Here is a 13,075-nt window from a genome sequence, read left to right as displayed (position 1 = left end):
CGAATCCGTGAGCCCCGGACCCGGATTCGCCAAATTTGTACATGTTCGATTGTACGAATCCGGATCCCGAGAGCACGGATTCGGATCCAGCCAACCCACCTCCCAGAGACGGATTCGACAGATTCATTTCCATGGTACGACTCGTATCTACTCAAAACTCCCAATATGCGTACACTAGGTCAAGAGTTCACCACAATGAATACAGATACTACGGGATGAGCTGTAGCAACGCGGTTGCTAAGGCCTTGAAACGGATTATCGGCTGTGCACATTCGATTGTATCCGTCCGATCGAAGTGATCTGATCGGCGGGGATCGGGATCCAGTTTCTACAATCGAATGCAGCCTAGGTCATCAAGGCAAAAAAGCCTAGCGTAGGGCCCTGAGCTTCCAAACTCTCTCGTTACTTTTGTTATCTTCTGTGTAGGGATGAAACGAGTATCTATTTTGACCAATCGATCACTCATTCATAATACTCGATCGAGTATCCGATTATTTCGAGTATTTTATCAAAATTCCAAAGCGCTAGACTAGTGAATTCTTGACCAATTCGGAAGAAATTATCTGTGAACATAGAACAAAAGTCGCCAACGTCTTGTACAGAGTGTAAAGTACCGATTTTCATCCGTACTTCATAACTACCGTACTGGCAATATATATGGTCGCAGTGAGGCCATGAAGCGTTACATTGGCACGTGTTTACCGCACGCAGGGCGTTACTGTAACAGGTTTAATCAAACTTGAAAAGTAAGAGGCCTGGTTGAGCGTGCCTCGACCAGTTATATGCAAAACGTGATAGTATACATGTGGCAATGGCGCCAATGAAGGTGCTAATAGACAGGCGTAAGACGCATGAGGTGCGAGGGAGTGTAAAGTTATAGAGAACAGGGGAAAACTGTTACATCATCCCCCTCCTATGGAGAGGAAGGAGCTTATAACCCAAATGCTCAAGTGGAATAGAGTACAATAAGCGCAAACACGTGCGAGACGAAAAAAGGCTTCGCACTGAAGTAACACAATAAGACGACTGAAACTCCATGCAAATAAAGTGTAATAAGCTCAACAAATGTGTAAGGTGAAACTAGAAGTTCAACTGCAAAACTCAGCGGGCAGAAGCCAAGGTTTTGTACTTCTGAAGTGGAACAATGTCATTACCAGATTCATCCAACAAATAATGTTCAGGTTCCCAAGTGGCATCAGAGTAGCCTTGCCACTTGACTAGGTACTGAAGCTGATTCTGCCGGCGGCGGTGACTGAGAATGTTCTCCACCACATAGCGGGCATGACCATCAAGGTCCGTGATAGGCGGAGGCGTAGGCTGTCTCCTATTAGGAATAGCGTTCTTCTCGTAGGCGCGGAGTGCCGACACATTAAATACCGGGTGACAGCGGCTGGTATGAGGCAACTTGAGCTTGTAGGCATTCGGGCCGACCACATGGGTTATAGGAAAGGGGCCAAACCACTTGGGGCGTAATTTATGGGATGGTCGGTCCCGAGCTTCAGGAGTCAGGAGGAAATCCCGGTAGACCATTACCAAATCTCCCACCTTCAGCTTTCCCTCGACCCTTGTCCGATCTGCATAGAAGGCCTGACGAGCTTGCGCTGCCACTAACGCATCTTGTGAGATCTTGACCGCGTCTTGTCTTGCTTGCAACCAATCAGCTGAATCTCTGCCTCCCTGAATAGGGTTGAGGAAGTCGGGTGGCGCTCTGGGATTTAGACCGTAATTTAAGAAGAACGGTGTGTTTCCTGTAGATGATTGAGTAGCGCTGTTGATAGAAAACTCACAGAGAGGTAGGAGCATATCCCAGTTATCTTGTTTATGATTTACAAAAGCCCTCAGCACATCCTCTACTATTCTGTTTACTCGTTCAGTTAGGCCATCTGTCTGAGGGTGATTGGCAGTACTAAATGCTAGTTTCGTTCCTAAGCGATCAAACAATTCCTGAAAAAATGCTGCCGTAAATCTTGGATCACGATCACATACAATACTAGAACTCAAACCATGAAGTCGAAATACATGTTGAATATACAGATCAGCACTTCCTTTAGCGTCAATAGTAGAGGAAGTAGGTGCTAAATGTACACACTTTGTCAAGCGGTCTACAAATACATATATAGCATCATGACCTGTATCGGTCCTAGGCAAACCCATGATAAAATCCATCGAGATATCCGCCCACGGCTGACTGGGCACTGGTAAATTCTGCAAGAGACCAGTTTTTAGCTGGCCGCCTTTAACTCGTTGGCAGACGTCACATGACTTGACAAACGCCTTTACATCCAGTCCCATTCTGGGCCAATAGAAATATCTAGCGAGTCTGAAATAGGTGCGATCTCGACCGGGATGCCCCGCAGTCACACAGTCATGGTATTCTTGAAGCAGGGCGAGTCGGAGTTTGCTACTCTTTGGAATGCATAACCTGTTCTGTGGTGAAGATCTGAGATAAAGATAACCGGGTGTTTCATTTAGAAGGTAACGGTCGTGCAGATTGTCATGGCTTGAATTTTTCAGTCTCCTGATAATGGGAGCAAGATCCTTGTCGCACTTGTAACCGCTGACAATTAACTGGGCTAAGTCTGGATTAATCTCTAGGGTATGCTCTATGGCATTCAACTGAATGTTAGGAGGATAGGATGACCCGCCTATTTCAGAATCACTGAACAGATCTGGACGGCGTGAAAGCGGGTCGGCAATGTTTTTCTTTCCTGGTTTGTGAAAGACCGTAAAGTCATAGTCAGCTAAAAACTCTACCCATCTTGCCTCACGCTTGGTGAGAGTCGGTTTGGTTCGTAAATAGACAACACCCATATTATCAGTCATCAGGTCAAAGTGGCGGAATAGATAGATTCTCCAGCACTTTAATGCAAATACCACAGCCAACGTTTCCCTCTCGGCCGCAGTATAGTTGCGTTCTGCAGCTGACAGTTTCCGACTACAATAGGCTACGGGATGCAAATCCATATCTTCTCCCTGCTGCAGGAGCACACCCGCCACGGCAAAGTCACTTGCGTCAGTTTCTACGGTGAAGCTTTTCTCAACATCGGCCAGTTGCAACACTGGCGCCTCGAGTAATGCTGATTTTAGAGACTCGAATGCCTTCTGTCTAGCAGCGCTCCATTCAAAGCGTGAATTTTTTCCGGTGATTTCTTCTAATGGACGAGAGATGGTCGAGTGTCGATCTATGAACCTTCGGAAATAGTTTGCAAAGCCAAGAAACTTCCTCACATCAGTTACTGACGACGGAGTTGGCCATGTTTCCACAGCACTTATCTTCTTGGGATCAGGGGAAATTGATGTGCCGTTGATTTTATGCCCCAAGAAGAGAACTTCTCTCACGCCGAATTCGCATTTAGACTGTTTGCAATACAGCTCACTATTTCTAAGTGTTTCTAGAACTGTTTGAAGATGATGCTGATGATCTTCCCAGGTCTTGCTGAAAACTAGAATGTCATCCAAGAATACTACAACGAATTTTCGGAGATGCGGTTGCAGAATAGAGTTCATGAGTGACTGAAAGGTGGCCGGGGCATTAGTCAGCCCGAATCCCATGACTCTAAATTGGAAGTGGCCGAACGGCGTATTAATGGCCGTCTTAGAAACATCCGAGTCTTGAATTCTGATTTGATTGTACCCCGACCGCAAGTCCAACTTGGAGAAATATGCACTGCCCTGGATCGTGTCGAATAAGTCATCAATATTAGGAAGACAAGCTTTGTTTTTGATCGTAATTCTATTCAATTCTCGCCAATCGCACACCATTCTCAGAGTACCATCCGACTTTTTCACAAAAAACACAGGTGCACCGTATGGCGACTTACTTGGCTCAATGAATCCCTTCTCAAGTAATTCTGACAGCTGTGACTGGAGCTCGTCCATCTCTGGTTTCGGCAGGCGGTAGGCGGGTCGAGACGGTGGTCTGGCTCCATCTTCTATCTGGATTTCATGGTCGACTGGTCTCTTTGGTGGAAGCTCATTCGGCAGCTCGTCTGGAAATAAATCCTGGTACCTCTTGAGCAGGTTCTGGATGTCTTGTTGCTCTGATTCCTGGAGTTGTGGCCCGGAACGATTCTCCTCGTTTGCAGCAGTGACCCATGCAAGAAACCCCTCGGCTCCACTCCTCAGGGCATGACGAGCTTGTCGGCCACTGATAAACATGCTTTCCACAGATGGCCGGTCGGCTGTCGGCGGGTTAGCTGAAGGCAATTTGGCAACAAAGGGCTCACCGTCCAACTGAACTTCGTTCGTACGGAAGTTGATGCTGGGGTTGTTCCTTGTAAGCCACGGCTTGCCAAGAATAGCGTCGTAGCGAGTCAGGGGATACACAGTAAAGTGCTGTTCCTCACTGAAGCCCCCGACTGTCACCCTTAGCGTGCGTGTGGAAATCTGCGGGACCTCGCTGGTCGAGCCGTCCGCCAATGTTACGCTCAGCACTGCTGAGCTTGCATCCGTGTCAAGATGATGCTTTCGAACAAAACTGTCTGCAATGAAGTCATGCGTCGAACCGGAATCTATCAGCATCACTGCACGGCGACCGCCGATCTTTCCCTGTATGCGCAGTAGGTCGTGTTCAGGTTCATTGCCGACGCTGACGTTGCTGACATGACACCTTTCTGCAATGGGACAATTTCCTACAGCTATGGGTGTCTCCGGCTCCGTAGGTTCCTGGAGAGCAACGTCTTCAACCTCCAGAGCTCCGAACCGGTTAGCGACTGGTACCGGCGTGGGTGCTTGGGTCGTCGCCAGTAAGCGCACCCCCTTTCTTACTGGCGACCAGCGTTTGGGTAGCGCTGTCCACCCTCAGTACAGTCTTTAGCGAGGTGGCCTGGCTTCCTGCAAGCAAAGCAGTGTCCCATTGCTCGCAGTTGGACACGCTCTTGGTCCGTCAGCTTGCGGAGGCCCTGACCACGGAAGCTGGGCACGGAACGCGACTCTCTACTGGCTGGTGGCCCCGACGCCGGTGGCCCTGACGACTGCTCCACGGTGTTTGCTGCCATGACAGCTTGCTCCAGGGTACGTGGATGCTCACGCATGACCTGTCGCTGGATGTGCGGCACTAGACCCCTGACGAACAGCAGCGCTCTGGTGTGGTGGTTGATTTCCGGCACTTGCAGGCTGAGGCGAGTGAAAGCGGCAATGTATGCGTCCAGCGACCCGCGCTGCGCTGCGGAAATTAGTCCCATACGCGATGTTTCCTCGTTGTGCCGTGGTCCGTACACATCGCCAAGTGCCGCTTTCAAAGCAGGCCAGTCGGAAAACACTTGGTTAGCTTCCAATGCCGCTATCAACCAAAGACGAGCGTTTCCAGTCAAAAATCCTGCCGCGTAGTCGACCCTCTGTGCCGCATTTGGGAGTGCCAACGACCGTAGGGCCATGTCCATTGCAAACGTCCATTCTTTGAATGTAGCGGAATCTCCTCCAAACACAGGCGGCTCTTTCGTAAGGCGGGGTGTTGGCTCCCACGGTTCCGAGTTCGGATGTATCGTTCGGTTTCCTTGGCTAACGCGCTGAGCGGTCTTGATATCGTTTATCAGCCGAACGACGAGTACGAGGAGCGTAAGCAGAGCGACCAGAACACCTGCCAAAAGCAGAGTAGTAACCATCCTCTGCTACCAGTGTAACAGGTTTAATCAAACTTGAAAAGTAAGAGGCCTGGTTGAGCGTGCCTCGACCAGTTATATGCAAAACGTGATAGTATACATGTGGCAATGGCGCCAATGAAGGTGCTAATAGACAGGCGTAAGACGCATGAGGTGCGAGGGAGTGTAAAGTTATAGAGAACAGGGGAAAACTGTTACAGTTACATGCAAAGTCGCACAGGATCCGTTACACAGGTTTCTATATTGCCGCAGTCCTTTTTTTGCTATTGCCGCTTCACATTTTTGCTATTGCCGCATCATTTTTTTTGCTATTGCCGCATCATTTTTTGCAAACTGCAATGAAAAGATCGCCGCACCCCGCCGGACGCGCGTTACGAACGCAACGAAAATTTGTCGTACTAGCCTGGTCGCTCGTTACGCCGCACCCCCCTGCGTTACGCATTACGCGGCAACATATATTGCCAGTACGGTAACTAACGTTACTTGCCATGGTGATCGCATTGTCCAAGTCATAAAATATTGACCCAAAGGCATGCATTATGCATGCATACCATGTACCAGTGGACGAGCGGTACAACAAAAGCTTTTAAAAAATAGAATGCCAATTCTAAAAAAAACTAAAAAAACATAGAGTGCAAAATTTCGAATACTCGCTCGTTTGAAATTTTCGAACGATTACTTTAATATTCGAACTAATCGTTTCACCCCTACGTCTGTGCTATGGGTGAGCCTGATATGCTGGTGCAGTTGCTACAGATGATGTGCCAAATATGCCTTTGGTATGAGTAGAGAGGTGTGTGATGCATGCTGAATAACATGCCCAGTCCTGTGCAAAGACTGTGTTCTGTACACAGATAGTAGGCTGCCTTGTATGGAGTAGAGAATGCATGGTTGAGAAATAAAGGAAAGCAGATACAGTGTTGAGAATAGAATGTTGAAAACATCGTCATTTCTGCGAAATGCATTTTGCTTTTCAAGTTTTTTGTTTGACTATGATTTCGACAGGATACAGACTCAAACAAAGAATGAAGTACATTTGGCGGAAAATGACGAGGTTTTCAATGTTCTATTCCTAACTCTTTGAGGACGGACCGTACTTTTATCGACTATTATCGAGCACGGGAAATTGATAAATTCGAAATCTTCACACTATTGTGACTATTAAAGTCGATTTTCATTAATTTGGAGAAACTGAAATATGAGCTATGATCTGCAAAAACAGACCTTTAGGTCAGGCTTTCAAAATTGGTTTCACTGTCAATTGTTCGTATGTACTGGGCGATCATGTACAGAATTTTTGAAGGGGATTGGACGACGGTAAGCAGGGTCGTTGGAGTCGGTACGACTGGTACGACCATAGCCATACCACTTCTGCCGACCGGTGGTCAACGTGAAAGGCTCAGACAAGCAATAAAAAAGTTTCGAAACTTGGAGATTTTTCCAGCGTCGATCGCGCGTCGTACTTGTACCCCTAGGTCCTGTGCCCTACAGGCTACCAGACTCTTGTGCTAAGTTTGAGTGTACGAGTCGTAGCACCTTAAAAAGTTCTCATTTATTGTACGGTAGATCTCTATGTACGGACAATCGCCGCTTGTCGCGTGAAAAGCACTCTTAAATGTTCTCAACCAGCATCTGCGTTGCTGTATGACCTATTACTATTTGTGCTTTGGCATGATTCATGGCTTATTTGACGGAAGTTGCAGAATGCTGCACTTGCTGTACAATGTTCAAGATATGCATCAGGGGTGTTTCTATTGCATGGAATCCCAAATTTTTCTAACTCGGGGTTCCACCCCCGCACCCCCGCAAGGGGCTCTGCCCCCTTGACCCCCCCCCCCGCCCCAGCCATACCACTTGCCAACAGCCTCCAACGACCCTGGTAAATGAGTGACAAAGGGATGGGAAAGATGCACACCCTCCTAATGTGCACAATATCAAAAAGCATTTCTGTGAAGATCATTGCCACTTTGCTCCTCCTTAGTTACTTGTCTATGTCCGGACCACTGTGGGATTGATTTCTGGCGAAAGCCTGATCCATACTTTCGTTTCGCGTACGTGAAAAACATCGTGTCGTGAAAAAGTTGATCTGAGCTCAACTGCTTCGCATGAAGTAAATGAAGTATAAATAAGCCGGACTTCCTTTTTGTAGTTGTACTAGTTTGGCTGCTTGCTGAGTCCCACACACTTAATGATCCGATGATTTTCATTCTATCGACCCTCAAGCACAAGATAACACAAGCACCTAGTCTAGTGCAGTGCACTGGTTCTTGTGCTGGTCAGCACAGCAGCTGAGCTGTCAGTAGGGTATCGGTGGATTTTGAAAATTGCTCCGATAACGACGATTTAGTCTTATGGGATGCAATAGGATCTAGACTGAACTAGACATGCGGCAAGCCAGCGGGAGTGTATTCCACCCAGCAGTGCCCAAATAAGATATTCCTGGGGAAGCCGATTCTGTGCTAGGCTTCTTGTCACATCAGGCTTCTATTCACACCAAGTACTTCAGGTATGATAATTTTCTATGTATGTCAACACTAGAACCAGGCTTATACGCAGACATTGTATCACGAAAAGAATGTGTATATTCGAGACAGGCTTCTATATGAGATAGGCTATATTCGAGACAGGCTTCTATATGAGATAGGCTATATTCGAAACAGGCTTCTCTATAAGATATGCTATATTCGAAACAGGCTTCTATATGAGATAGGGTATATTCGAAACAGGCTTCTATATGAGATAGGCTATATTCAAAACAGGCTTCTATATGAGATAGGCTATATTCGAAACAGGCCAATTTAGCCCTATAAAGATCAGTCTATTCTTATTATTCTTTCATTCAACATATATTTTGCCTCCACTGATGAGCTTAGGAGGAGCGAAACAGCTGTCTGGAGGGTCATTGTCAATATCAATTATAGCAATAAAAACTGCTTTATGGCAGTTTTCTAAAAAATGTTATTGTGTTCTAGTCCATGGACCCCGTCTAAAAAGTAAGAAATTAACGAAATGTGATAGCCGAAAATTAAAATTTCACACAAAACCTCACAATAATCACAACAGTTGAAATGCTGCTTTCAACACTAAACTTGTACTGCACCAACAATTGGCAACATGCATGTCATGCATGCATAGGAAAGAGGATCACGAGGGGAAAAGGTCTTCTACATGTAGCTTTTCATTCTGTGTGTGATTATTGTGAGGTTTTGTGTGAAATTTTAATTTTCGGCTATCACATTTCGTTAATTTCTTACTTTTTAGACGGGGTCCATGGACTAGAACACAATAACATTTTTTAGAAAACTGCCATAAAGCAGTTTTTATTGCTATAATTTCTTTTGTTTTTTCTGTCACCAATCAATGGAATGCCCTATATCAATATGTAAATGATTGCCTTCATATCATATCAATACCGTATTATACGCATTGAGGTGCAAGCCTTTTCTTGCAGAAAATGGCACTAGGCTAGCATGTTCTTCTGCGGGGAAACATGTGAGTAGTGATGGACCGTGGTGATACTTTTTTTATGCGGAGGTCATTCTGTGCATGTTGCTGTAGCAGAATTTCATGACTGTCATAATAATAAAAATTATCTAGCCTTTCAGATATTTCAGATTTCCCCACCCTCAATCAGATTTATTTGAGAAATGTAACCAGGTGCATGTCGCAGATGTTTTTGTTGATTCTGTGTTTATAATGGTTTATAATCATGGGTTATCGAGATAAGGTCATCCTGCATCATATTGCACTGAGTTCGTAATCCTGTTGATGTCGATATAACTTTTGGAAGTAGTTCAATGACTTCAAACTGTTAGTCCACGATTTTCTAAAACAACACAGCAAAGGAGGAACAATAAACATGTATTAAAATGTAAACAAATACATTGCTGAGTCCGACACCTCATTCAGACAACTACACTGATGTGGATAAAAGGGGCAAGGCTATGCTTGGAGGTACTGAGAGATAAACAAGGCACTCCATAAATAATAAAATCTTACACATCTTTTGATGAGTATGAATGATATCAAGTCGAACCTCTTTAGGACGAACACCAAGGGTATTAAATTTTTTTTGTTCTGTGAGTTTGTCTTAACCTATTTTATATATAACCAGTGAATACAATTATTTCTCCAATAGACATACGAATAGATTTCTTCTACAGCGTATGAAACAAATGAGTCACTAGAGAGGTTCTGCAAAACGAAAATGCGTACAAACTTTCGTTCTACGTCATGAAGTGCGAAACTTCGCACGAACTTTCGCAACTTTGGACGCGAAACTTGCAGGGAACACGAAATGAACTGTTGTAGGAAATTTTGTGAGATCGGGTCATGGCGTACGTGCACTTGGCCCGCGCAAACTACGAAAATTTGCAGAACGCAAAGTTCGTGCAAAAATTCGTACACACTTTCGCAAGGACTGTCGAGAAACTTCGTTCGAATTTTCGTTTTGCAGAACCTCTCTACTGAACGTTTCTTTAGCAACATGACGGCAACTGAAACAGCAATAGAGAAAGTACGATACATATACAGCACATTCTTGCAGGTACTACAGACAGATTGCAGATCGTAATTCTTGCTTTGGCTGCACCAAACTTTATTTGGGGCAGTGCAATCTCGGCGGTACTCACAAATAATAAATCAAACAGCCCAGACTCGAGTAAACAAATCCAATCACACAAGTACGAGATCTTCACGAGACGAGACTGCACCCATTGGCTTGTTTCGTATGAAGCAAACAAGTTTACTGAACCTCTCCACAATGGAGATTTTCCCTGATACCGTATGCGAATTTATTTTGCAAACTCGGTCAATGGGTCCTTGAACCTTTCCCTCCAGATTGGGAACTGCCAACGATAGTATGCCACTGACCAGTGCCTTACTTGTAACGTACCAATGTACAATGAATATGAGTATTTCGACAACACATCTAACATGAGCCTTACCGTCAAGAAGGTGAACTCGCGTTCTTCGCACACTGTAGACAAGGGCAAAGAGATAAAAATGGATCTAAATCCGAATAAAATCAGCACACGTTTCCGTAAATGAAAGGGTGAGCATAAGCAAATGAATCGAAGGAAACTGGTCAACTCAGAGATCACCTGTCATCGAGTATTCCGTAAAAGGAGGCCTCGGCAGCGGAAAAGCTAAATTTAGAAAAGAGATCCTGTCAGCTTTTCCTTTATTTATTGCATTCCGCCCAAAATCAGCACACTTTTCGTAAATGAAAGAGTCAACACAAGCAAATGAATCAAAGGGAACTGGTCAACTCACCTCTCATTGAGTAATATTCCGCGAAAGCAGGTCTCAGCAGCGCCGAAACGAAATAAGCCAGGCCAGGAGACGAAATATCCGAAACAGCTCATACAAGAAGCAGTTCCAAAGAAGGAAGTTCCTCGCGCATGCACATCCGAACACGGACTGCACTGCAACACAATATCTGCCGGCTGCAGCCGTGCAAGTGCACAGCACGCGGCTACCACCCGTTGGTAGATCTAATACCGAGCACCTTACGTAGAGACTTACGTAGCCTAAGTGAAATACCGAGCACCTTACGTAGAAACTTACGTAGCATAGCGATGTCGTTTTTCTTGCCATGTGAACACAATAATAGAAAAGCTGACAGGATCGCTTTTCTAAATATCATACCGGAATTGTCCTCGCTGTGGTGATGATCATGTGAGTGCAGAGTTTAGATCGGCCACGAGCGCAATGCGGTGGTATGGTGTATTGGCCTCATGAATTAAATGATATTTGAAGTATAATTTGTAAAAATGAAGGAGTAGGTACTATACTAACAAACGTACAGCCAAGCAGGAAGGATGAGCAAGTGGATTTAGCATGGCGTAGCGGGTGAGTCTTTTTGCATCTAAAATAGCTAGGAAAGCAGCGGTGTTTCGAATATAAGGCCATGGCTTTAAAGGCACTGACATACGGTATGACAATTGTCCAAGGAAACCAAAGTTGTGGCCAATTCAAAGTAAAGTTTACTTTAAATTAGACAGTGGAACTCTCTGCATGCATTGAGTTCTGTGGGTGAAGGGTTTAATTCCCGTAGCTATGCAAAATACTTTCTTTCAGCAACGTCTGGCACTAGCCAGGGTCCACACAGTTTTAATTTTAAAAGTGACGGGAGAGTTGAAAAATGGGGACAATCCAATAGTTCAAAGTTTGCACATATCAGAATATTGTCCTTGGTGTTTTGGACATCTGCAGGCAACTTGTTCATCACCTTGGTGGTTGGTTTTGCTGCAATTTCATCTGTGAATGGTAAGAAGTGATGTGAACCTTCTTTCTGCCCTGCCATGACTGCAGTCTGCACAACATTTACATGTTGCTTGTAGTCGTTCCTCAAGCTTACCAAAGACGTCTTGTGACTAGCTTCGTTTACAACAACTGACATGTGTGTGTTTAACACAGGGAACGACAGAGATGAAAGGAAGAGCAAAGCGGGCAGGTACAGCTAAATTCACTACGGTACAACCGGCATGCCGGACAGCACGCAGCCGCCAAAGAGGCTAAACAAGATTATGTGTGGCATAAACTGCGTTTTTTTCTCTTTTAGCTATTTCTGGACGGAGAATGGGTGGTGTTTCAAGAATTTATGAAAATGTACTGGGATGTGTATGTGTATGTGACGTCATAGAAGCCGCTTTGCCACGGGTCAGGGCGATCCTGACCATAAGCTTATTTTGTGTTTGTTTGAGTTTCAGGAAGAAGTGTTGTGTATTTGTTCTTATATTCCTTTCATTGTTTAACCCTTTGAGTCCCATAGCATGGTAACGGGTATGTCTGTACCATGGTAACGGATATGTCTGTACCATGGTAACGGATATGTCTGTACCAGTGTACATTGCGTACTTTTCAAAGGGCTACTTGGATTAACTTGGCTGTCCCTTGACCGAATCGGACGTTCGAAGGGTATATCTGCATAAGAAATTTATCCTCTATCGGCACACACACATACACACACCCACACACACGCACACATACATACACACACACACACACAGTACTGGCAACTGAAATCCGACCCCCTGGGCGACGCGGAGCGCCGTCCAGGGGTCGGATTTCACTTGCCAGTACTGTACATACATACACACACACACACACACACACACACACACACACACACACACACACACAGACACACACACACACACACACACACACACACACACACACAGACACACACACACACACACACAGACACACACACACAGACACAGACACACACACACAGACACACAGACACACACAGACACACACACACACACACACACACACAGACACACACACACACACAGACACACACACACACACACACACACACACACACACACACACACACACACACACACACACACACACACACATACCGTAAAGTCTTGTATAAAAGCCGCACTCGAATAAAAGCGGCAATTTTGGGCCCATCAAATCACAAATAAACCTGGTTTTAGTGTTGACATACATAG

The 13,075-nt window shown here is 45.3% G+C and overlaps 1 protein-coding gene across 1 annotated transcript in view; it reads left to right on the top strand.

The window, feature by feature from the left end:
* The window catches only part of LOC135812669 (fibrillin-2-like), a 62,562-nt gene that overhangs the window by 16,376 nt on the left and 33,111 nt on the right, over positions 1–13,075 (top strand). The window contains exon 5 of the mRNA XM_065325948.1: positions 11,817–11,870. Coding sequence (XP_065182020.1) covers positions 11,817–11,870 — 54 coding nt within the window. The remainder of the gene's footprint in view (positions 1–11,816; positions 11,871–13,075) is intronic.

The sequence above is a fragment of the Sycon ciliatum genome, chromosome 3, assembly GCF_964019385.1.
Source record: "Sycon ciliatum chromosome 3, ocSycCili1.1, whole genome shotgun sequence".
NCBI lineage: Eukaryota > Metazoa > Porifera > Calcarea > Leucosolenida > Sycettidae > Sycon > Sycon ciliatum.
Note: the sequence above shows the minus strand (reverse complement) of the source record. Positions and strands in the feature narration are given on the sequence as shown.